The sequence below is a fragment of the Tenrec ecaudatus genome, chromosome 1 (genome assembly GCF_050624435.1).
Source record: "Tenrec ecaudatus isolate mTenEca1 chromosome 1, mTenEca1.hap1, whole genome shotgun sequence".
Classification (NCBI taxonomy): Eukaryota; Metazoa; Chordata; class Mammalia; order Afrosoricida; family Tenrecidae; genus Tenrec; species Tenrec ecaudatus.
Genome location: NC_134530.1, coordinates 88820398 through 88848058, shown reverse-complemented (window position 1 = coordinate 88848058; position 27661 = coordinate 88820398). Strand labels below are relative to the sequence as shown.

Genomic DNA, 27661 nt, shown 5'->3' with positions numbered 1-27661 from the left:
TTTTGTCTTTCCTTTACAAGACAATACACAAAGGCTCTTAACAGGTTCGGAGTTTTGAAATAGTTGATTATGAAAGCATTAAAGCAAAGCCAATTAAAACTAAAATGAGATACATTCACTCCTGGATGCACTCACATCGGAACAGAGAAAATAACGCCAAGTGGAGTGGCTGAAAGAGAATAAAGTGCCACCACAAATGTCGGCAAGGATGTGGAGAGCGTGGCCACTTACATTGCTAGAGGGAATTCACAACGGTGCACCACTCTGGAAAACAACGTCCCAAACTGAGCAAACACAGCATATGACCCAGCCATTGCACACTCAGTCATATATCCAGGAAACCAATCGACTTTCATAGAGAAGTCTGTGACCTTCACGGCTGCATTACTCATCATAGCCACGAACTGAAAGCTACGTGAGGGCCTTCAAGGGAGGACGAGGATACAAAGCGTAGTGCCTCCATACGATGGGCAATGCAAAGGAACATATTCTCGACACGCAGCACAATGATGACTGCAAGGAAATTAGGGTGGACTGTCAATCTCAAGAAGATACATGCAGCATGATTTCATTTATGTGGACATTTTTACATAATTATTGCAGTATACGGTGGTGACTAAGCAATCCTGTTATGGGAAAACGGCATAGATCTGTGTGGACACACACACACAAGAGCATGCATAGATCTGTGTGGACACACACACAAGAGCATATAGAGATCTGTGTGGTACACACACACACAAGAGCATGCATAGATCTGTGTGGGTACACGCACATGAGAGCATGTACAGATCTGTGTGGGCACACACACACGAGAGCATGTACAGATCTGTGTGGGCACACATGAGAGCATGTACAGATCTGTGTGGGTACACGCACATGAGAGCATGTACAGATCTGTGTGGGCACACACACACGAGAGCATGTACAGATCTGTGTGGGTACACACACGAGAGCATGTATAGATCTGTGTGGGCACACATGAGAGCATGTACAGATCTGTGTGGGTACACACACACGAGAGCATGTACAGATCTGTGGGTACACACACGAGAGCATGTACAGATCTGTGTGGGCACACGAGAGCATGTATAGATCTGTGTGGGTACACGCACATGAGAGCATGTACAGATCTGTGTGGGCACACACACGAGAGCATGTACAGATCTGTGTGGGCACACACACGAGAGCATGTATAGATCTGTGTGGGTACACACACACAAGAGCACGTACAGATCTGTGTGGACACACATGAGAGCATGTACAGATCTGTGTGGGCACACCCACGAGAGCATGTACATATCTGTGTGGGCACACACACGAGAGCATGTATAGATCTGTGTGGACACACACGAGAGCATGTACAGATCTGTGTGGGCACACACATGAGAGCATGTATAGATCTGTGTGGGTACACACACACAAGAGCATGTAAGGATCTGTGTGGGCACACACATGAGAGCACGTACAGATCTGTGTGGACACACATGAGAGCATGTACAGATCTGTGTGGACACACATGAGAGCATGTACAGATCTGTGTGGACACACCCACGAGAGCATGTACATATCTGTGTGGGCACACACACGAGAGCATGTATAGATCTGTGTGGACACACACGAGAGCATGTACAGATCTGTGTGGACACACATGAGAGCATGTACAGATCTGTGGGCACGCACACGAGAGCATGTAAGGATCTGTGTGGGCACACACATGAGAGCATGTACAGATCTGTGTGGACACACATGAGAGCATGTACAGATCTGTGTGGGCACACCCACGAGAGCACGGATAGCTTACGAAATCAGAGTTAAGGTTCATTCGCTGTTGCAGCGGGAAGTCGCTGGTTCTGCTAGTGCCCTAGCTATGCGAGTCATTAACACTGGAGGATGCTGAGGGAAAGAGACTATACATAGCATCTGAACTTTTACTTGGAACTTCTTGGGGATGCATGATTTTTTCAAAATAAAAAGGTAAGAAAAAGACAAAAAAATATAATTCAAAAAAATTAAATTCAAGTATATCAGGAATCATAAGCATACAATGACTAATACTTACAAGATCAAAATAAATCTTATATTTTACTTACAAAATAACACTGGTCATATAAAAATAAAATAACTGAGCATCTAAGTAGATACTATCCAAAAAGCAGCAGCATTGTCAGGTTCATATTAATAAGATAATTTAAATAAAATGTAGGCGAGTATAAGGAAAACAGGCTCCCCCCCCCAATTTTAAGAACTCCAAAAAGTACATAAACAAAAGTAAACAAGGGCTACCCTGCCAAAAAAAACTGGAATTTTTTCCAAAGCTATGTACTTAAATTTTGTGTTACAAAACAACCTATCACCTTCAAAGTCCTGTCCATTACACTTAATACATTTGTCAAAGCTGCGGTTTCATTTTTGGAAACATTTTTCAGACGCATCTGTTTGCATGGCTGACAGCCCCTCCCTTGCTTTTTCCGTCACCTCTTCTACGTCATATAATCGCTGTCCTTCCATGTCCCTCTATCCTCAGAGTCGAAATGAAGTCACAGAGCAAGGTCAAGTGGGTAAGGCGTGTGGGGCAAGAGAGACATGCTGTTTTTAGCCAAGAACTAGCACACGGAGATGACTGCGCAGGTGCCTTGGCAAAACCAGTAGGGCATTTTTTGTTGCACTCTGTTACACAATCTTTTCGGAACCTCTAAATAGAAAGCTTGATTAACAGTCTGACCTGGTGGAATGAACTCCAAATGCACCACCCCCCTCATATCAACAAGACAAATAAGTGCTGTCTTCATCGTTGATCTCACTTGACAAGCTTATTTGGGGTGAGGTGATGATGGCGTCTCTGGCTTGATTGTCTGTTTTTGGGGGTTGTAAGAATGGCACCATGTCTCATCGGCAGTAATGACCTTGGGAGAAAGTCTGGGCCCCTTGGAGCTGCTCTTTCAAAGCACGGCATGTTTCCAGTTGATGCTCTTTCTCCTGGTCAGTCAGAACCTGAGGCACAAATTTCACAGCGACCCTTTTCATTCCTAAATCTTCCATTAGAATTCGCTGAGCCCAGCTCCAAGCAAGTCCAGAGGACTCCCCCATCTCGCCAGTGGTCCGTCGTCGGTCTTCAAGGACAAATTTTGTCAACGTTTTTGTCCAGTTGGGAAGCTGAGGGACATCCAGGAGGAGGTTTGTGAAAGGAGAGAACGAGTCATACACTTGTTTTCCATTACCCTGTCCTTGTAAGCTGCGTCCACCAGCACAACAGTTTATGTAGCATTTTTCCCGAGCAGGAAACAAAATTTCACAGTTGCAAGCTGATCTCTTAAATCAGCCATCACAAAAACCGAGGTTCAAGCAAAACTGACTTTACAAAAAAATTCACTGTGACAAGATTTATATGGACACACACACACTAAAACGTATACGTTTTTCTTCAGTCTTCCTTATTCAATGGCCAATTGCTGCATGCATATGAGATGAATGAAAGTACCCTGGCCTGACCAGCTGTACCTCAGTCCTCACAGTACCTGCTTTCCAACACTTTAAAGAGGTCATGGGCAGCAGATGTGTCCAACGCAATGTATCGTTTGATCTCTCGACTGTGCTTTCATGAACATTGATTGTGGATCCAAGCAAGATGAAATCCTGGGCACCTTCAATCTTATCTGTTGATCATGATGTAAACTACTGGTCCAGTTGTGATGATTTTTATCTTCTTGACATTGAGTTGTAACCCAACCGCGGCTGCAATCGGAGAAGCTGGGTTATCTGGAGAAGACCTTGGCAGCAGGACTGAAGGCAGGCTAGCTTACAGCCAGATACACAGGTGACAACCTGGCTTGCTAATGTGACAAGGACTTCAAACACTTGCTGTTGATGATCAAGGATTGCAGCCCTCAATATGGATTACTCTTAGCCTAGAAATATGAATAATCCTTTAAAAAACAAATGAATATATATGTGAGGAAGTGTCAAAATTCTCTAATGGATTCCCATAGTTCACCCACGGCCTCCCACACTTGGCATGTTTCCTCTGTATGACTCGCCATTATTAACCAGCCTGCTGATTCCACCACCCCCGCTCTTGGTTTGCTCGACGCTCTAGCACCGCTGGTGGAAGTTCCTGCCACGCCGGCCTACTGAATCACAGGCCGGTCAGGAGAAAGATGAGGTTTTCTCTTCTCATCAAGATTTACAGCCCAGGGGGCATGGAGGGGCACTGGGCCTGGACTGGTTTCTCCAAATAAAGTTGGAAAAACAGCAACAACACAACAACAAAAAAGATTTACAGCCCAAAGAGGTAGTCCTACTCTATCATATAGGGACCCCGTGACTCAGCATAAACTTGATGGCAATAGATATGGTGAGGGACTCGTAACCCTGGACCCCCAGCTATCGCTTGAACTCCACCAAGCATGCTCACTATCTTTCCACGGATTTTGCTGATTAATTCTCTGCCTAGAGCCTTCTTCCCCTGTCTTATTTTTCGACAAGAGCCACCAGATCTGAAAAACCTCTTGAATGCTTATTTGGTTATGTTCGATCACCCCCCATCATGTAAACATTATAAGGGGGGAGTTTGGGGGCTATTTTCTTCATTGTCATATGCCAGTGTTAGAGAAATTATTGTTTGGGATCACTGAGTCAGTGCTAACCCACAGTGACCCTATGAGCACCAGAAGAAAACACTGCCTAAATGTAGCTGTGTTTGAGCTAATTACGACTGACAGGAAAAAATTAAGCCTCAAGTTATAATATTGAAGGATTCTATGGGAAAAATACCAAACCATGTCAGAAGCATCAAAGAAGATAGAAGGAATGCACACGGTCACTTTGCCAATAAAAGAATTGGTCCACATTTAACCATTTCAAGAGATCAGCCTATCATCAAGAACCAAAGTTCTTGAAGAGCAAAGTCCGAAGTGAACTTAAGGCATTGGAAAAACACAGGGCTCCAGGAATTGATGAAATGCCCGTTGAAAATGCTCAGGACACACATACACGAATCCATGTCATGTACGGACCATAACTAAAGTGTACCTGTGTGTCCCCATACGCCCAGTACACTGCAGCACACAGTTCTGCTTAGAAGGGGATTCGACTTGCTCACTGTGCACAGCAAAGGGAACAGCACGCTCCCGTCACTCACCTCGAGTATTTTATCTCCGGTTTTCAGAGCTTTAGCTTTTCCTGCTGGGCTGTCTTCTAAAACTTGTTTGATAAATATACCCTTAAGCTCTTCACCATTCTTGAGGCGCTTTATAACAGTTTGTCCACCAACGATACTGATTCCAAGAGAAACATTGGGTTCTCTAAAAATCTCAACACTAGACAAGGAAGAAAAGTGTCCATTCATAATTAAGTTAATTTGACTTGGAGAGTCGCTGTAATCATTCAATTTTTGTACCCTATTCTTGTGAGACATGTTTTCTACATACGTTTTATATAGTTGACTCATGAACAAGTTAGGCAACCGCAGGCCTCTGACCCTCAAGTTGCACGACAGTTCTACAAGTGAACCGCAGCCCTGCGCCTCCGTCCTCGGACAAGCAAGAGAGCAGCAGGGAGGGAGGACTTCTAAGTCTTGATTACGCACAGCCATGCTGAGTAGTTAGAACTAAAACAGTCACCAAGGAAAGGCTGGCCGCAAGCGTTCTATCAGTGCAAGCAAGGCACCACTTGGGCTAACATAAAGGAGGAGGGTAGAGATAAATTGACAGCAGATGGAAACCAACTTCAACGACTGGATAAGTACGTGACTGCATCATTAAGCAATATATATATTTACTTACTAACGACTGTCAAGTCTGCTCACCTATCTTGCTTAATAAACCATACGTAGTATATCAGTTACAACCATAAATGGACATTCTAAATTGCTTACAAACAAATTATTCTCTGAAAGTGTGCATTAAACAATTTCCTAATACTGCTTATGGTCTTAGCCAGGACAAAAGTCTCTAAATAACCCAAAATGAAACAAAAATATAAGTCAGCCTGTGGGTGATCTATCTCCACAGTTACTAGAGTAGGACTGACTGACTGATGCTCGATGAAGTTAAGATCAGCTGATTGTGTTGTCTGATTCAGAACCAGGACCCCATCAACATACATCCTTGGAGGGCCCCAGTGGCTGAAATTTGGTGTTTCTTCTCCTTCACCTTCTTCTCTCTCAGGTAAGTCACTGTAAAGGAAAAAAAGAAACAATAAAAACCCCACCTATATACCATAGATACTCGAGTAGAAACCGACCCGAGTATCAGCCAAGGCACCTAATTTTATCACAGAAATGGCATTTAAAATGTGCTGAAAAACTTGGCTTATCCACGAGTATACACAGTAACTTGTAAGGCATACTCTTACTATAAAGGATCTTGGAAAGCTCAGCCATTCCCAACTGTATATATCTACTTAAATCGTGCTTACTTTTAATATTTTTTTCAAAAATTGCATAGTTAACTGTCCTCATAAATCAGGAATGAATTGCTTTAATGTTTCACTCAACAAATGTCCACTAAGCAGCAGAAAATCATACTTATACTTTTATTGGTGACAGTGGACTAGCTCTTTTCTAAACATTGCATTTGGTTTATACAAGCTTTCACATGTCCCTCTCTATTGATACATAAAACATTATAAAATATATCTAGTAAGATTTGATATTGATGGAGCTGCAAAGAGATCTAGCCAGTATAAAACCAACAGAAAGGGGTGAAATGGCTAAGCAATCAATGACCATGATCCATCTAGACTGCTCTCACTCTTACCCCAAATAATTCACCTGTTCACCTGTATCCCGTGACTATTTTGTGCACTTACACAGTACTTTACAGTTCAGAAGCTTCCACTTACTTATCTGATCCTCACAACTTCCCACCGACCAACGCCACATTTCCACCCATCGATTTATATTAGGATTGGAATACTACACATCCCTAAAAAACAGTAAGGAACCCACGAAACACCTCAACTCGTGGAGAGATCTGAAGACATGCTAAGGGGATTTAGTCAGACGCAAAAGAACACACACCGTCTGCGTCCACTACAGCAAGAAGCCGCAGAACAGGCACAAGCGCAAGCTTGCAGGCCAGCCAGTCTTCTGGGGGAGACCCGAGAGCCTGGTAAAGAGGCGGACCAGTGCCAACGAGCCACACGCCATCTGCTGCTCCCAAGTACAGTGTTGGTCACTTAACCAGAGGGCACCTCACAACGGCGGGGGTCAAATGGACAGGGGAGAGTGGGAGGTTTTGTCTGCTGAGTCGTAGCCATGTGAACCTGGGGTGAGGTCCCCCAGAGAGGGAGGCAGCCCTGTCAGAAGGATGAGGCAGCACGGGAGAGAAGGAAACACAGGTGCCAGTCTGTTGAGGAGAGGGAGGGCTGACCCCCACGTTGGGGAGGAGACACTGAGAATGATTTGGCGGACATTAGTGGAGAGGGTCTTTAGTGGTGTGCAGTGGGTGTGCAGACTGGCTCTAGTGTCTGGGGGTATCCAGGGAACCCAGGCCGGGGCCATGGAATGCTGGGACACCGAATCTTGAATGTCCGGGGCACGTGGCAGGCTCCAGAGACTGCAAGGTGAGGCCCCATGTAAGAACTCCACTAGGTGAACTGGACTCCATCTCAGATACACTAGTAACCTGAGGACTTAAGGCGGAAAATACATGGTGTCTGAGGAAGAAGAGCAGTGTACTGTTGGTCGGCAAACAAGGTCTTACTAGATCAATGCCTCATCTGCTGTATTAAGAAATGTATGGTTCCAGCAATCCTGTGACAGCCATTGTATTATATTCTGCTTATGCTAGGCCGGGTAAACTAGAGAAGCAAGTCCAAGGAGACACTCATATGTGTACAAAAATAGCTTTAGAGTTTTGACTATAGAAGAGCAGTTGAATATTGAGAAAATATCCCAGCACAGTCCAGATCAAGTCCATAAGTCCGATATTAGCCCATATGCCTGATACCTATCTATAAAGTCCTCTTCAGACTTAGACTCATGGAACACATGCAATGATGCCGAATGCAGGAAGATCACAGGCCAGTGGGTGAAAAGTCTGGTGGATCCAGTGGCTATGGAAGCATCTCAGCACTGGCAGGGGCCCAGGAAGGAAAAGTATATGTTTGGAGACCGATTATGGAAGCAATTATATAATTCTGTTTGACATGACTGAACTATGGAATGATAGGACATATGTATTAACTCCCAAGTTACAGCAAATTGAGGGGGGAAATAGCATAGATCCAAGAATGGGTTTTGAGCTCGTGCTAAATCCTAGCTCCAACTTAAGAACAATTAGATCTTACATCATGGCCCTGCTCGATACTCAGCCCCAGGAAGGGAACACAGAAGATTTAGCAAAATGTGGCAAATCATTTAGATGGTACCCAGATCCCCGATAAAAGACTGTCTGGGGTCTTAAAGGCTTGTCTCCAAACAAGCAGCCATCTAAGTGAGATGTCAACTAAGTCCACATGGAAGAAGCACACCATCATCAGTCACCTAAGGATTGGAAGCCGTATAATCTGAGGTTGGAGGGATCAGTATCAGAGCGGAAACGGTGAGAATTCGGTGTGCAGAAGGCGATAGATGCCAGTGGGAGCCCAGGATTCATCTATGGAACTCCCAAGGAAATAAGTCTCCAGAGAACTCCCCCATCTAAAAGTGAGGGGAGGAAAGCGGCCCCTCTACAAAAGGCTTGGGAGAGAGGAGTATAGAAGATCAAAGGCATCAGTCTGACCCGAGCAGTTAAAACTGCGAGCAGATTCCCGCTATGATGCAGGTTGGACCTCATCTGGTTTCCAAAATATTCTGTATTTTGGGTTTGTATTATTTTGTTAGGTTTGTGTTTGTTCACAGGAGTGGATCTCAGAGTGCATCTCAGATGTTAATGGTCATCATCGTCTTGATACTGTATTACAGGCGTCTCCGTTTTTCGGTGTATGGAACCCAGGACTGATGAAACAGCAAGTAGAATACGGGGCTTGGGGGAGGGGTGATGTCAATGAGTCCATGTAGAAAAAATGTTTGGAAACTCTGGTAGCAATTATATATTCTACTTGACATGATTGAAATATGGAATGATAAATGTATTCAAAATGATATTAAGATGAAAATGCTTAACCACAAACATAAATGCTGAATGATATCAAAGTGGTGCTAATGTTGCCTTGCTAAGTGACAGGTTGGTGGTTCAACCCAACCGATGCTGTGGGTGGACTAAAAGGCTATAGGTGCCCATAACATGTTTAGCCTTGGAAGCTTTAGATAGGGTAGAGATGACTCAGAACTAACGTGATGGCAATGGGTCGGGTTTGAGTTTTAAGAGTAGTGCTATCTAAAGGGGGCAGAGGGAAAAGCATATAATTTGGGGCACGAAATAGGTATGTGACTTTAGACCAGTGTTTCCCAAAGTGGGGATACTGCCCCCTGGTGGATGTTGTAATGATTTTTTTGGGGGGCGGGGGGCGGAGCATTACTTCATCCTGGATTATGGGCTACAGTGCAAAATGTTTTAATTGACGGGGGTCCTAGGTAATTTTTTTTCCTGAAAAGGGGGTAGTAAGCCAAATAAATTTGGCAAACTGTGCTTTAGATCATCAAATATAATATCCCCAAAGTGGGGAAATGTTTCGCTGTACATAAATATGGAAAGGAGTCCTGGTGGCATAGTGGTTATGCGCTGGACTGCTAACCACAAGGTCAGCAGTTCTAAACTAGCAGCCACCCCAATGCAGAAAGACAGGGCTTTCTACTCCCATAGAATGACAGTCTCGGAAACCCACAGGCGCAGTTCCACCCTGTCCTCTAGGGTCACAGTGAGTCAGCATCGGGCAGATGGCAGGGCGTTTTCATTCTGAGTTACATGGAGCTCTTGGGGTCCTGTTGGGTGGGCATTGTACTGCTAACCTAAAGGTCAGTGTTTCAAACCTCCCTGTTTATGTAAACAATTGCAGCCTCTGAAACCCTATAGAGTCGCTGGAATCGACATGAAGGCAGTGGGTTTGGCTCAGTTTTATGCAAAAAATTGGAAGAAAGGCAACCAGAATGCTCCTGAGACACAAAATGAGGAAACTTTCGACACATGCACTTTGGACATGCTATCAGGAGACACAGTTCCTGCAAAAGGACATCATGTTTGGCCAAGTGGAGGGTTAGTGCAAAGGATCTTCAAAAAGATGGACTGACATCGCGGCCGCAACAATGGGCCCAAGCATAATAGGCCCATTATGTGAGGATGGTACCGCTTAGGGCAGAGTTTCATTCTGTTGAACATAAGACCGTTCCAAGTCAGGACCGATTTGATGGCATCTAACAACAAGATTTTAAAATGTAAGCACTGCCTCCTCTTGGAGTTCATCTTCACAGAAATCCTGTTAAGTGTGTTAGGCCGGGTTGACTAGAGAAACAAATCCAGGGACATTCATATGTATATAAGAAAGAGCTTTATATACAAGAGCAATGATATATTGAGAAAACTGATCAGCACAGTCCAGATCAAGTCCTTAAGTCTGACATTCGCCCATATGTCTGATACTAGTCCATAAATTTCTCTCCAGACTCATGCAGCACATGCAATGATCCTGAATGCAGGAAGATCACAGGCCTGTAAGTGGAAAGTCCTGTGGATCCAGTGGAGGAGGAAGCATCTTCAGGGCTCTGGCTGCCATCAGCGTGACTCCATGTGGCTTGTCAACAGGAATGTGAAGTTCAGGAGTATGTGCCCCACCTCCAGGAGGAAGAGAAGTCCCAGTTCCTCAGGAGAAGGCCATGCCCACCAGGAGGGATCACTAGGCTCTGACCTGATTGACAGGCTAGACTCCACACCTTCATTCTTATTTATCAAGTTGACATAAAATTGTTTAACTACCACAGGAAGCATAGAAGTCAAATAGAGATTTCAAAAAGTCTGTGGGAAAATTCCATTTTCCAAAACCCTTTTGAAGCCCCCACCATCCAACATCATTATTTACATTTAGGGAGTTAAGACTCAGACAAGACCCTGACCCACCACACAGCCTCACCACAGGCATACAAAATTGTGCTTCAACACTGAAACTCAGTGCTCCATTGTCTCTGAACTTTCCAAAAAACCACCGTTAAGGGAAAAAAAGGCAAAACTACACCTACAAGTTTCTTTATAAACTTTCTAGGATACGATGGTGTTAAGGAAATATGACACTGGGAAGGGAAAAAAGAAAACCTAAAAAAATCTAGACCAGTGGTGTTCAATACGTTGATTGCGATCTACTTACTAGTCGATCGCAAATGTGGTGTGGGTAGATCACGTGGCATTAAAAAAAATAGACGTAAGCCTATCATCAATCCCGTCACTTAATTGATATACAGCGCAGCCAATCAGATGCAAGCTTAGGTGTCAGGTGCATGCGCAAACAACTGCTCTAAGTGCAGGAAAACTGACAAGTTATCGCCAACTTTTAGACCTTGTTTTTTTTCTCTTAAACGTAAGAAAAGGTATTAAAGTGAGTGGGGGAGCTGGACCAAGTAAGAAGACAAAAACGTATCACTTTCATACGGAATGGAAGATTTTGACCCTACAAGCCGACATTCAGCTGAAGTCCAGAGCGCATGACCAGTTCCGGAACTTACTCGCAGAGGGAAAGTACCCAAACACGAGAAAATGTGCTACCTCCTTGACTGCATTATTCGGCTCTATTTATGTGAGTCAGCCTTTCCCACATAAAGCTCATTAAGTCAAGTCCCGTTCCACCATGACTGATGATGATGAACATTTGGAAGTGTGCTTGAGGCTGCTGTCAGCAGCTCCTGTCCAGACTATCCATCCCTGGCTCATTCCATCCAGTGCAAGTCATTAGAATAAATTCAGGTAATGACAAAAAGTGTACATCGTTAATTGTGTTGTGTTGTGCAATATGGACTCATGCGGTTATGCAAGGTGCAGAAGCATACATAGTACATATAAAGAATTCCCAATGCATTTATGGATAAATGTAATACATAAATAAAAATAAATAAATGTTTTGCATTTTTGTTGTTGGTAGATCATTTTGACATGATTGTTTTATAAGTAGCTCGCATGCTGACAAAGTGTGAGCACCCTGCTCTAGACAATTCAAAGATCAGGGAATAAATTTGTATCATTAACATTTCACTCCCTAGCAGGTGGTTTTATTTTATTTTTTATTAAATACTTTTATTGGGGGCTCTTATATCTCTTAGCACAATCCATACATTCATCCATTGTGTCAAGCATATTTGTACCTATCCTGCCATCATCATTTTCAAAGCATTTTCTTCCTACTTGAGCCCTGGAATATCAGCTCCTCATTTCCCCTCTCTCTCCTTCATGAACCTTTGATAAGTTATAGATTATTATTTTCATATCTTACATCATCCTCTGTCACCCTTCAACCTCTTTTCTGTTGTGCATCCTCTTGGGAGGGGGTTATATGTTGCTCCTTGTGATTGAGTCCCCTTTTCTGCCCCTACCTTCCCCTTATCCTCCTGGCCCCGAGGAGGTTTATCTGTTCTGGATTCCCTGTGTTACAGGTTCTTATCTGTAGCAGTGTGCATGTTCTGGTCTAATCTGACTGGTAAGGCAGAGAGAACTGAGGTCATGATAGTGGGGGGATGGAATCACTAAAGAACTAGAGGAAAGTTGTGTGTTTCATCGGTACTATCTGTACCATACCTGGTTCATCTCTTCATTGTGACCCTTCTGTGAGGGGATGTCCAGTTGTTTACAGATGGGCTTTGGGTCGCCACTCTCCCCCCTCTTCAGTATTTTGATCATACATATTTAACTGGAACCTATGTTTCTTGGGGAGGCTCACGGTATCATTTGCATTTGTGTTGCATTTCATAATTTTCAGAGGCCTCAACACCTTCCCACACCACCCCGCCCCCAGAAGAATGCACTTCAGAGGACAGCACTGAAGCTACACCTTGGGGAGAGGGGCAAGTCTGATTAGGGCACACAGGAGAAACGAAGAGGGATGGAGAGGGAAGGGAACACATCTTGGCCCACGAAGCCCCAAGGACGATATTCCTGCTCAGAGCAGACAATGCAGAGAGGATCATAGGGCCGGCCCCACCATGAAACAAGATGCCCCTCACTGAAACAAAGGGCTTTGGGGGACAACACTGGAGACACAGTGTGGGAATAGTACCTAATTTGACCCCATCACAATGGGGGGAAATATCAAGGGCATGCAACAGAGCAGCAAGGGAAGTGAAGTGATGAAATCCCTGGGGAATACAAAAAATATACTTTGGAAAAAAAATATTACTTCAGAGTTTGGAACCCCAAGAGACTCAACTGGAAAACACTCATAAAGGCCAACAAACAGACCTTGAACTATTTATAAACTTTTTCATTTTTGTCAGTGCCTTTCTTTTTGTTGTTGTTGTTTTGCTGGTTTTGACTTCCTTTTTTGTTTTGTTTGGCTTTGCCTATTTTTTGCGCTTACTAATGTCTCTCTCTGCATGTCTATCTAGATAAGACAGGCGGTGTAAACAATTGGGAGATGAAAAGAACGGGGCTGATGGTTGGGGGAGGGAGGGATACAGGAGAAGGGGATGTGGGAGAAGGAAGTCGGTGGGGGAAACCAACCCAGGGACAAGGGAACAACAAGTGCACTAAAATCATAGGAGAGAAGGGTGTAGGATTCCTAGTGCGGCTTAATCAAGGGCAATGTAGCAGCAAGGCATTACTAAACCGGAATGAAGGCTGACCATAATGGTGGGACAAGAAGAAAGTAAAGGAAATAGAGGAAAGAACCAGAAGGCAAAGGACCTTTATAGAGGCCTAAATATAGGCATGTACATATGTAAATATATATATAAAATGAAAGGAGAATAGATGTATGCACTACTATCTATATGTTAAGAATTAAGGTTGCAGATATACATTGGGCCTCAACTCAAGTACATTCTTAACACAAGAACACTTTGTTCTAATAATCTGGCCTTCTGTGATGCTCACATTCTCGACACAACCGCTGAAGACAAAGCAGGTGAATAAGCAAATGTGGTGAAGAAAGCTGATGGTGCCCGGCTATCAAAAGATATAGCATCTGGGGTCTTAAAGGCTTGAAGATAAACAAATGGCCATCTAGCTGAGAAGCAACAAAGCCCACATGGAAGAAGCACACCAGCCTGTGTGACCATGAGGTGTCGATGGATCAGGAATCAGACATCAAAGAACCAGAACAAAATCATAGCCAAGGTGGTTTCATATTTTAACTGGTATAATTTTTTTTATTTTTTTACTAAGAGCACCACAATATTCATGAAAAAACAATCTGGCAGGCAGTTGTTGGTTATTTATCTATTGTCCTTTCTCCTCTTCTTAATTACAATGCCTTTTTAGTTCCTTTTTTTTTTTTAAGAATACATATTCTGGAGTATCTTTGGGCTAAGGTAACTGAATACCACAGCTCTGGACTATAATATGGAAAGAAATATCCCTGAATGGCAGACAGGTACAGGAACATACATTGAACGGAGGTAGATTACGGTGCCATGGCCCTTGGGCTCTGTGCCACTGCCTAACTGGTAAAATCATATATAAATAAACCTTACGGTCTAAATCCACGTGTTAAGTAGCAAGAGCAGAGCAGAAGGTATCAGGGACCCTGATGACAGCAGCACCATGCTATGCCCAGACTTCTGTCCTGAAGGCATTTTGCATGGGGAACAAGTAAGCCTCCACTTGGTTACAGGAAGTGGACTTTCTATATGGAAGGAGCTGACTGCAATCCTTCAATGACACACCCAAAATCCCACCAGTTGAAGTAGCCAGCCTGTTAGTGCATCATTCTTAGCACATGTGCATACACACATATCCACTGAACAGCCGTAATCACAGAACAATCTGAACCTACGCACTGCTAAAGAGAATGAAAGGGCATATGACTTGGCATTTAAATGAGGCTTAACCAATATTCATTTCCTTTACAATTTCTTGGACTTGAAGTTAAATTAATATTTTCCTACAAATCATGGATCTTTACAATTAATGAATAGCAGCAACATGTAGTTGAGCTACAATGACCCACACTCACAACTATCTGGCTTTTTGGGTGTGTTTTTCTTTCTGGTTATCTGATTATTAGTAATGGCGTACATATAAAAATATGAAGTTTTTAAGTGTAATGTTTCCAAACACCACAGACCTGTAACAACACTGCTCACGTGCAATAATATATATTTAAACATAAAAAGCAGTGCTCCATTCAATCAGAACTGCCTGCGACAGAGTTGTCAGGATGGAAACCTATCATGAGTCAGATACTAGTTGTATTTTTAATTTAACAGAATCAATCTTAACACTTCCTATTTTAGAATGATTTAATCTGTGTGCTATTCAGGGTGTAGAGCATTAAGATTCTACCTTGCTGCCTGGAACAGGGGCATTACCTCAAGGACTATCTTCTTGCCCCGCTCCTGCATCTAAAGTTCCCTTTCACATGAGGAATGACTGGAATGTGATGGAGCATTAAAAATGCAGCCGCCACTGAAGCTTTCCTCCCCTCCATTTCCACTGACAAGCATGGAAGAAACAAAGCTTATGTCTTTTTAAAAGACCTTTGCACATTTTTTATTACATATAAAAATTAAGTCCTTAAATTGAAAAAAAATGGAATTAAATGCTTATTAAAAACAAAAATAAAGAATGAGCAAAGAATAAACCACATGGACATTAGTACGGGACTCTTTCGTTTTCATATTTTGTAAGCTTAAATCTTCCTAGCCTGCTGGCTCTTTCATCCACTGTAAAGAAAAACAAGCACGCGCGATTGACAATATGGCAAGGGGAGTCCAACTGGCAAAGTGGCCGTCATTGTAACTGACAGCTGGCGGCTCGCACCCCTTCAGAGGTCACCGGAAAAACAGCCTCGTGGCTTGATTCCCAGCAGCCACAGCCTTGGTGTGTAACCAAAGGATAATTCTTCTCTATGTAGAAACTCACTCACTTTGTCATGGCATATTATCATTTTCAGCGAGGTAACATATCCCGATTCTATTCAGATGGTTTCATTCTCAAATATACAAAACTGGTGATAGCTTATCCAGAGAGCATGATTACTTTTGGAAATACAATTATAGGTGATAAGTTCCCTATAAGAACTAATATAGTCACATCACATGGATTAGAAACACACATTCCAGCCTCTCACCTCCAACGGTACAACTTTACAGCCGTCCTATGCCTTAAACAAATAAACAAACCCCTTTTTATTGTGAATTAGGTGAAGGTTTACAGAGATCAAGAGTACACTTAAATGGTCACCTAACTCCCCAATGTCTTATACTGTTACCATAATTTGTGCCCATTTCCCTCATGTTGGTGTCGTATTAAAGTAACACCATTTACGTATCCGCCCATGTTCCCATCACTGGGGGATTAGGGTGAACGGTGTTGTGGTGAACATGAGTGTGCATCTAGCTATCCAGGCTCTTCCTTCTTTCTTCGTTTTTAAATCATTTTATTAGGGGCTCATACAACTCTTATCACAAGCCACACATACATCAATTGTGTAAAGCACATTTGTGCATGCATTGCCCTCATCATTCTCGAAACATCCGCTCTCCACCCAAACCCCTGGCATCGGCTCATTTTTCCCCTCCTTTCCCGCTCCCCCCTCCCTCATTCACCCTTGATAATTTACAAATTATTATTTTGTCATAACAAGGATCTTCTTTCTTTAGGATGCGCATCAAGTAGAAGAACTGCTGTCTCATGGCATGTCTATTCCCAGTGATTTCAGGAAGCACCAGCTCGCTGTCCACGGCACTTGCAGCGTTTTAGGGTTCCGGTCTCCATGTTCTCTCCGGCATTTGTTGTCTTCTGTTGTTCTAAACTGTGCCATCCATGCTGGGGCGAGTTCCCGTCACACTGCTGTTTTGATTTGCATCTTTTGAAATGGCTAATGGCCACGAGCATTTCTGAATGCCTTCTTTGGTGAGTGGTCTGTTCATGTCCACTGACCATTTTGAAATGACCTGGGTTTACTTTTTCTTATTGAGATGTTAGCCTCTCTGATAGATGTAAATATAGTTCCTTCTCTGCTGTGTCATTGCCTGTTTCTTTTCCCTCCTAGTCTGTGGGTTCGCTTTTTAGTCTTTGCTAATTTTTTTTAAGTGCAAACAAGTGTCCAGTTCTTGGAGGTGCCTGTCATCTATGTTGTCTTCAATTGCTAGTGCTTTTCAATATGTGTAGTAGGGTCCCTACGTTTGTCCATGATTTTTCATTAATGATCTTCATAGTTCTAAGTTTTGTATTTGCAACTCTGATACATCCTGGCTTCTTTTTGTACATTGTGTGAGAGATAGGTCCTGTTTCAGTCTTCGACAAATAAAAATCCGGTCTACCCAGCACCATTTATTGAAGAGTATGATTTTGTAGTAAAGGACTACCTGGCATAATTACAGGAACACAATTAGACATCACCTTACGTGAACGTTTAGAATGACACAGACACTTTGCTGAGTGAAAGAAGCCAGGCACGAAAGAGCAGCCGGTAAAATCCCATTGATATGAGTTCAAGAACAGGAAAACCAACTGACGCCACTAGACATCAGATCAATGACACCTGGAGTAACACACGACAAAGGGGCAGGGATGATGTTTCTGGGGTGATGACAATGTTTTATAATTTGATTGGGGTCTTGGGTACACATTTAACAAAGCCAAGCAGACTGTACCTTAAAGCTTGCTCATTTTATTATCTATAAATTATGCCTTAGTAAAGTAGAGGTCTGCCACTTGTGTAACAGAGTTTTGTTAAGAAACAAAAATTCAAGACATAAAAGGTGAAGTGCTCCTTCAGGGTCAACTTTGAAAACGAAAAGGACATGATTAACAACTGACTGTTCAAATGGAATTTCTTTCCAGGAGCCAGGTGACCAGTTCATGTGTCACAAAGGGCAGGACTCAGGAAAATACAAAATTCTAGAGGTAGCGGGAGAAAGGGCCTGAGCCTGGAGGTAGTGATTGAGTTTTCAAATTCCTGACCCACCTGCCAGCACTGGTTTGACAAGTGCTCAGATTTATGGTCCCGGCATTTGCACATAAATGTTCAAATTGTGGCCTGAATTCCCCACGACCTTTTATCTTTCCACATGATGTAAAAGATACGATTCCTTTCCTCTTGGCTTTCTGAGAGCCTGAGTCAGTAACTGCGGATCTAATTCTATTTCAAAAGCATCACGGGCAGCTCCTTGGACGTCTACCCGTGTCTTCCACATTTGCTTTCCCTGCGGCAGGAACTGCAGCTGAAACAGCATTGGAAAGATGTCAAGTGTCCCCCGGACTTCACGTCAAAACCTCCCTGGAAATCTCACCTGCCTCCTTCAAATGGGAACACTCCAAAGGAGCTCTCTCTCAAACGCACCTCGGAATTTTCTCCGTCTCATCCACAGCTCTTCCGAAGGTCCCGGTTTTGTCTGTTTACATCAACGGTAAAGTAGAAGGACGGGCTTTCTACTCCCATAAACAGTCACAGACGTGGAAACGCGCCTGGGCAGTTCTGCTCTGCCCTGCAGGGTCGCTATGAGTCGACATCAACCAGACGGCAGTGCATTTGCTTGTTGTTCTTTTTTGTTTTGTCATCAAAGCTAAACCATTGAGGTATCCATTCTGAGTGTAAAATGTAATGGGAACTCACTGAATCCTTGTGACGAACGTGGCAAGTTAGTATCAACCCCGCTTAAACACGAGAGAGACCGAGCTCGGTGAAGTCCAGCGGCAGCAGAGCCACGCAGTGAAGTAGAGACGCCATGGAGTGCACTGTGTCTCCTGACCTCGGTTTCGGATTGTCACCCTAAATCTTCCCCCAACGGTGTCACTGTCTCTCCTTTTTCATCTCCTAGTGTTCCTAACAAATATCCAATCCTGAACACCTTTCTCTTCATTTATATCTATTATAGCGTCAATATAAATTTTGTTTTTCTTTCTCCAATTACCCACCTCTTGGGCTTTAGAGTCCTGGTACTTCGTTTCATTTGTGTGATTTAACCCAACTTTATTGTATTAAAAACAAAACCAACCACAACCTGCAACCTCCTTGAATGTTTTGATAAACTCGACAATTGATACACCTGTTGTCACCATTGCCACCCCTCCACTATCAACCTTTAATTGAATATCTACGTGCTTGGCCTTGTGCTAAGTAGTTCACATGCACTCATATTTAACCTGCAGGACCCCTTTGTTTACGACCATCTAACGATAAGTAACGAAGATTTGAAGAGTATTCACTTTCTCTACAAGGTAAATCTCCTGTAAGTTAAAGACTATGCGCATGCATCCAGATCCCGTGGGCATCGGGGGATGACGACTAGAGATGAGGGAAGAGCGGGCCTGCAGACAGGTGAGCTTTAAAGAAAATAACCCATGTGGCTTTATGAAGGGTACCAGAAGTGCACGGGGCACAAGAGCACCTGGATTCTCCCAAGGGTATCACAAACTGCACTCACCTTCACAGTGCACTCACCTTGTACCACTGCTCCTGTCTCCAAAGATAAGGGGTAATTGTTTGGACATCAAACCTCACAGCCAATCAATACTACCCTGGCCCACACGTACATGCATACATCCTCTGCTGAGTGCTGTCCAGAGAGTAACTAAAAGGAGAAGCGAACTATAACTGAACACTGTAGGATGCCCTATTTGATGAGCTAAACAAACTATATTTCCAGTCCTTTACTCAAGAAGACTGCTGACTACTCACCTATTAACCTATTTCCCATGGGGCTTGTCCAGAAAGGCTGAAAGGGGCTGGTGTCCTTATGTCTAGGAAATCTCTTCAACTCACTGAGCTATAAATGCACCGAGTCTCACACAGCATCCCAAGAGAACAACATTCGGATACAAGGGTGGGCTGCTAAGACCAAGGAAGGGTTGAAGCTTCTAAATGTCGATGTCTTTACAAGAAAGCGACTTGACAAAGCACTCGCTGTGGGACAATAAGCAGGGGGTGGGAGTAAGCCCACCTCTCCTCCCTGAAGCTGGAGGACTGAGTAAAATACAACTGATAATCTACGTCCACTTCTGCACAGAGTCGCAGAAGTGGGCAGGAAAGTTGTCTAGACTCCCCCATTCTGCAGTCTAGTTCCCTAGCTTTAGAGACGCACCTCTATGTCCAGCTTCGACTGTCAATACCACACACAAGAGTTTCTTGGGTTTTGGTTTGGTTTAGTTTTAAGGGAGGCGGCTCATTAGGACAGTCATTTGACTAGAGAAAGGGTTTATTGTACCCAGTGCTCCTGTTTCCAGGCATGTCTCCTAAGGAAACAAGTCCACTGCTTGCTTAACACTGTGCAGTCCTGGGGGGCTGCCTGGGGCAGTCCGGGGATTATCTGCAAGCACGTGTTCCTCACACCAGGACACCAGGGCTGTGGGCACTGCCCTCCTGCAAAGTGGCCCAGGTCCACTCAGTGAATTAGACACCAGATTCCTCCACGGAGCAGGACCTATCAGTCTTTCTTTGCCACTCCAAGATGAGCTAGCCGGAAACACAAAGTACAATGTTTTATGAAGTTTCTACTTAAAACTACGGGCAATGATGACAGTTTCTTGAACTAAATTGTACTACCTTTTAGACACTTCATATATCAAGACAAAGTCAATCTCGGGCTGACAGTCTTACGAAAACTTTAGGGCCAATGAATTCCACCTTCTATCTCTCATCCCTGTGATGCCCTGCAATGCTATCAAGCTCTTTCTCTACCCCCTGTCTCCTAGAGCACGAAGCTACCACACACTGGTTTATCCTGCTGAAGTGCTTAAAGGCCCGCTCCACCAAACCACCCATCACACTCCACGGGATCGCCTTACATTGTAACAAACTACTCCCTATCTTAATCTCTTCTCAAAAGGGCTCTCAACTTCCTTTTCAAGAGCTTTTGGTTTTCTACCAAGAACATCACATTCAAGTAGGTGTTGCTCATTCTTTCATCTCCTGGAGGGATAATTGGAGAAAAGGGGGTCAGGATTTTTCTACTTCTTGCCAGAATGCTCCTTGGAAGTGAGGAGGGAGAGAACTTGGCTCATGATCTTTGGTCATGTTACCAGAAGGGACCAGTCTCTGGAAAAGGGCATTATACTTGGTAGAAAGTCTGCCCCCTCTGCCCACCTCCCCACCTTGCCCCCCCACACGCAGACACACGAGTAATACCTTTGACAAGATGGACAGACAGTGACCACGACAAGGGTTCCAAACATAATAATTATGAGGATGGTGAAGGATTGGGCCACGTTTGGTTCTGTTGTACACAGGATCACTATGGGTCTGGGCTGACTCCACAGCACCTAACTACAACAATGTTTTCCTAAATGCTCTCCTGCCAATAGACCATTAATCTACTGGTATTTTAAAGCCAATCTCTATCCCCACACCTCACCTCTTCATCTAACCTCCCCTTAACTAGCAAATGACCTTTCAAGCAAACGAAGTGGTAGGTGGATATGAAGGTCACTGAACAAGAATTCCAGACCCTAAGCTACTAAGAAAAGAAAAGGGGGCAGGGGGAGTGCCATCTGTACCCTTTCTTTCTGCCTTGAACCCTCAGATGAGCTTCCTCCTCGGAACTGCTCAGTGGCTAAGTATACTCCCTCTACCACTCTATCACCTCCAGGGACTATTTTTCATCATCTCATTTCGTGTGTGTGTGTGTGTGTGTATGTACAGATGTATGTGTTTATCTATTTATATATATATGTCTACTGTGTATATTATAAATACATTTGTCCATGTCAAAATACCCCTCCAGGTTGCCTTCAACCCACAGAGCGCTGGACTCTACTTCATTCTGCTCTCCTACAGCCATTGCAGCCCTTAATATGCCCACACAGCAATCATGATCTTCTATTCATGAAATGTACTATGTGATGTTGAACACCTGATAGGCTCAGTGATGCATCTAGTTTGCCAAGCCAGAGACACAAATAATGTTCAACTACTCCCTCCGTCACCCAGCTTCTCATCGGAGATTCTCTTCACATCTAATCATCTCTCTCCATTGAATCATTTAATAGAGTCTAACTCTCCAATCTCTGCCAGTGTTTTTACCTCCAAATGCTGCTAACCTTGTTTGTTAAAATAAGCACTTCATAACCCTATTTTCTAAGAAAATACTTTTTATAATCCATTTTGCGCATATAAAATTGTTCAACTACTATAATCCGGGGCATGTGAAAGAAGCACAGTAATGGTCTAGTACAGAGGTTTAAAAACGTTCTCCTGTATCCCCCACCGCCAAAGTGTCCCAGAACAGTCATGCAGCCTTTCTCTTTGCCCTGGAAGGAAAAGGAAACACTGAACCGCAGGAAAACAAAGGGGCCATGCCATACCATGCACTTGCGGTGTATCTCGCAGGCAGCATTCCTGGGTGTGCTGGGGCCTTTGAAAGCACTCGGGGCCTGGGGAGTTGGCACAAAGGCAATTCTTCCGGATCCCTTCTCTGAGCAACAGCAGGAAGGTCAAGCAGCAAGCCGGGCCCTTGAATAGCATCTGGGATCATCCCGTCTGGAGAACAAACCCAGATGACAGTGACTACAGGAAGCAATAATTTAAGCGTCATTCATTCAACAGATAGTCAAGCGCCCCACCTATGGGCAGGCAGTGCCAGGTGGGTTGTGGATGATATTAAACAGGCAAACATTTACTGTTAGATGATAAGTGAAATGGTGAGAAATACAGCAGGGTGGACTGACAGGAACGCTAGTAGAAGAGGGGCCAATTTGAAATAGGCCCCCACTGAAAAGATGGCATTGTGGGCAGTATCAATGTTTTCATGGGGAAAAGACAAACTTAACAGAGGACTCCTAATCTTTTGATAAATTCTCATCTACTTTTATCAATTGAGGTTAAAAATAAGAATAATCCCAGGCAAATAACCACAAATAATTAAAAACACCAACATTAAAAAAAAGTTTTTACTTTTAAATTACAGAATTATTTTTCAGATACTCCATTTAATCTTGATAGAAACCACTCAGTTAGAATGAAATGATACTACCAGCCATATTTTATTGATAAAGAAACTCAGGTTAAGTAACTTGTCAATTACCTAGCAAATAAGAAGTACAGATTGTCATTATTTATTTAAATATCCATGTATATTTACAGCAAAACTTGTGCTGTAGTTTTATTAATTTTGATTCCTACTCTGGAAGGTTCACAGCACGGGTAATAAAACAATGCCAAGATTATCAATCACTTTTAAAATCTATTGGTTATATTCTTGTCCAGTTGCTATATCTAAGAGAATGGTCACTTTAATTGGAGAAAATATGGATGCTATTATTTTCTCCTTATATGTTTTGAAAACTAGATGACTCTTCTATTTTCACAATGATAGATCATTTTCTGATACTTAAAAAAAATTAGAAAACTTCACATTTCCCTGCTTTCTTTTTGGTTGCTTTGTCACCCAAAAATGCTTCATCAAAAAGTCCTTTTATTCTAACCTAGCAAAGTCCACTCCCATCCCTTCTACATTCAACTTACCTGTCACCCTATCTTACACCTTACAATGTTCTCTCAAAGACTTAGACTTTTCCATACTACCTTATTTATTTTTAAAATGCATTTATTATTGTCACTATGACATAGTAGTAACGGGCGACATAGTAGGTTACGCTTTGCGCTACTAAATGCAAGGTCAGCCGTTCAAAACCACCAATTGCTCCATGGGAGAAAGATGAGGCTTTCTACTCCTGTAAAGAATGAGACTGTCAGTAATCCACAGGGACAGTTCTACTGTCTTCGAGGGTCACTATGAGTTGGAAGCAACTTGATGACAGTGAGCTGTATTTGTTTTGGTATTAGAGGAATGAGCTCATTCAGAATGAGCATTATGTCTGCCGCAACTCTGTGCTGTGGTCTAGGGAGCAGTGGAGGGGTGCAGAAGGGAGAAGGGGATCAGGGTTCTCATATACTTCGTGTATTTTTAAAATGTTCTAATGAGCATTTACTGCTCATATAATAAAATCTAACATGCAAATGGCATGTTAAACAAATGGCACAAAGCTTTTAAACAAATGGCACAAAGCTCCCAAAACCCTGCACCCTCACCGTCCTAAAGTCAACTCCAAGACGCACAGTGACAGCTATCATGAGGCAGACATTTTTTATGATAATGTAGGTAAGAAGTTGCACATACTGATGGAGGCAGCGTGAACACAGACTTCTAGATCCTCAAGTGTAAAACACAGAACTGGACAAGATTTTTATAGCTGCCTCTCAGAGGTGAAGCCTACTTTATAATTTATTATTCACTACTTTGTAATGTATTGACTTTGTTCTAGCCCAGGGGTCCTCAAACTTTTTAAACAGGGGGCCAGTTCACTGTCCCTCAGACCTGTTGGAGGGCTGGACTACAGTTTTAAAAAAACACACAACTATGAACAAATTCCTATGCACACTGCACACATCTTATTTTAAAGTAAAAACACAAACGGGGCAAAAACACCCAGTGGGCCAGATAAATGTCCTCTGGCGGGCCACATGTGCCCAGCGGGCCATAGTTTGAGGAACCCTGCATCAGTTATAATATTGGGTCTGTTACAACTATAATATTAGGTCTCTTATAATTGTGATCATGAGAACAATAGCTCTTTAAAATGTCTATGATTTAATTACTTTGGACCTAAAAATGCTACCTTATCTGGTGACAGAGACTTTGTAGATGTGACTGAGTAAAATAATGAGATCATCTGAGTGGCTTATACATATTATAGGAGCCCTGGCGGTATGTGTGATAGTTATGTACTGGGCTTTGATCCACAAGGTCAACAGTTCAAAAACCACCAGCCGCTTCCCAGGAGAACGATGGGGCTTTCTAATAATGCACACAGTTACAGTCTCAGAAATCAGAGGCCGTTCTACCTTATCCTGTAGGGTTGCTATGAGTTAGCATCAACTCGCTGGCAGTGAGTGTGGTTGGACTTACACATACTTAGAACAGAGAAGCAATGGAAAGAGGACAAGGGGATGTAAGGGCCAAGCAGAGAGAACTGAAGATGCTACACTGCCAACTTACAAGGTGGATAAAGGAACCATGAGCCAAGAAATGCAAGGAATACAGCGGTAGAAAGAGGAAAAGGCAAGGAAATAAATTTCTTTTAGTTTCCCAAGGGAACATGACCCTCAATTTTAGGCCAGTAAAACCGAGTTAGGTCCTCAATCTCCTGAACTATCTAAGAGTAAATCTGTACCATTTAAGTCACCAAGTTTGTAGTACTTTGTTGCAAAAGCCATAGAAAGTTGGCATGATGGACAGCTGCTATGATAAATATATAAAAATGTAACAGTGGCACTGAAATTGGGTAATGGGTAAGGCTTGAGGAGCCTGGGAGAAAAAGTCAAGATTGTCTAGAGCAATGGTTCTCAACCGTCCTAGTGCCATGACCCTTTAATACAGTTCTTCATGTTATGGTGACCCCTAAACTTAAAATTATTTTCTTTTCTCTTTTTTTTTATATTGAACATGTTTATATTTAGCATAAGCCAATTTTGTTGGCACATCGAAAGCGTCTTAGTCAGGAGCCAGTCGAACACATGCCTTCTTCTCCCCGTCAGGCCTGATCAAGGTGTTGACCTTGGCTACGTCAATGTCACAGAGCTTCTTCACAGCCTGTTGGATCTGGTGTTTGTTGGCTTTGACGTCCACAATGACATCCACAGTGTGTTGTTATTGTCGATCTTCTTCACGGCAGACTGTGGTCAAGGGGAACTTGATGATGGCATAATGGTCCAGCGCAGTTCTCCTGGGGGCGCTCTTCCGAGGGTTTGGGGGCTGCTGTATTAAAGTCTCAGGGTCTTGGGCCGCGGGAAGGTGGGTGATGTGCGGCTCCTTTTTTGTGGCTGTGGATGCCTTTCAGCACAGCCTTCTGGGCTTTTAAAGCCTTTGATTTGGCTTCCGTTTTGGGAGGGGCTGGAGCGTCCTTCTTCACTTTTGGCGCCATCTTTGTAATAAGGGCCATAAAATTATTTTCGTTGCTACTTCATCACTGTCATTTTGCTACTGTTATGAATTGGGCGACCCCTATGATAGGGTCGTTTGGCCCCTAAAGGGGTTTTGACCCACAGGCTGAGAAACGCTGGTTTAGGTCATGGGTTCCTAAACTGATTTAGCCTACCACCCCATTTTGGGGAGAAAAACAAAATTCAGTACCCCTCTGGCAATTTAAAAGTTGCGTATGATAGCCCATAAGCCTGGATGAAGTCTCTAATTTTGCAGCTCCTGGCCCGCTGCCTCTGGTCTCAGCCGCTCTGGGAAACAAGGTGTCCAAAGGAGAAGACAGTATCGGTGAGGGCTCAGAAAGGAGGGGTACAGTATTGAACACCTGCCATACAGGGCTAGAGGCTGAGTCCAATGGTCTCCCACAGGGTCTGCAAAGCAGAGCTAGGAAGTGGTGAACTTGGATATCTAGCTAAGGTGATGTACAAGTACAGTATTGAAAGCACAGCTTGGTAGATTCAGACAGTTTTTCATATAATACAAGAGGAAATCATTTTTTTAAGTGGAGGAAGCAAAAGAGAGGCTAAAACTGGTTATTTGGGGAATATAGGTGGTCTCTGACTTATGACCAGGTTTTTTTACATGACTCCATTCTAAGTTGATTCCGACAGAAGTCAAATAAGCCCCCTCATTCCAGTTTTCATTATTAATAGTTTACATTATCAGCAGCTTTAGAAACCCCATCTCTTGTCTTCGGGGGTTAGAAACATACAAAGATCTTCGAGAGACCATCTGGGAATGGTAACACTCACAAATTACACACTGTAAACTCGTACATGTAATAATAAGGTACACAAAACACGGACACGCAAACTAAAAGCTAGTTTGAGTGTGGTTTATTATAATACAAACACATAGTAAATCAGGGACTACTGGAAAACAAGTCAGTTACACACACATACACAGAAGCCAAAAATGCCCCCACATTTGTTGAACTTTATGCTCTTATGAAAAAACAAAGGTATATAACCTTTATTAAGCTTTGAAAGGATCTAAAGTTTAGGGTTTTCAACCACACAAAGGATTCTTTGGAGAAATAAAACATGTGGCTCATAAACTCCCTCAAAGAGCTCCACAGAAGCCAGAGATAAAGGTGGACCTATACAGAAATCTGGTCAGGACCCTCTTATCTCGTGGTACACACGAGTGACCCACGGGCTTTCGTTAGATCTCTCATCAGCAGAAACATTGTCAGCTTGGACTGAAGGGGACAGGAAGAGAACGAAATGAAGGAAGACCGTCCGACTGACACAAAACTACATACAAGAAACCAGTTTGGTAAAAATACTCAACAGACTTTTACTACCTTTCAAGGAAAAGGTGGGATGGTCAAAGGCTCTGCCCTTTGACCCCAAAGCAGGAGTTCAATCCACAGAGACTCGCCAAACCCTAATGAAGAACCCCCTATTGCTTTCTACACTGACCCTGTCCATGTTCAGATAGACCTGCTTTACTGCCCACACTGCTTAAACACCACTGTGTTGTACGGAGTTGTTCGGCAAGTACACCATAGGGCCCAGGAGCCAGGAAACAAGTGACGGAGAGCTGTGGCAATGGTGAGGTGACTGCCAGAAGACACAAGGAAGTTCAAGGCCATCAAGTTGATTCCAACTCATGGCACCCCTGCAGGACCAGATACAGCTGCCCCTAAGCTGTAAATCT

The 27661-nt window shown here is 43.3% G+C and overlaps 1 protein-coding gene across 3 annotated transcripts in view; it reads right to left on the bottom strand.

Moving 5' to 3' along the window:
- Positions 1-27661, bottom strand: part of PATJ (PATJ crumbs cell polarity complex component) — a 398931-nt gene that overhangs the window by 230569 nt on the left and 140701 nt on the right. For all 3 annotated transcript variants that reach the window (XM_075557001.1, XM_075557016.1, XM_075557007.1), the window contains exons 22-24: positions 22326-22500; positions 6104-6175; positions 5141-5318 (exon numbers count right to left, since the gene is read on the bottom strand). In XM_075557001.1, coding sequence (XP_075413116.1) covers positions 5141-5318; positions 6104-6175; positions 22326-22500 — 425 coding nt within the window. The remainder of the gene's footprint in view (positions 1-5140; positions 5319-6103; positions 6176-22325; positions 22501-27661) is intronic.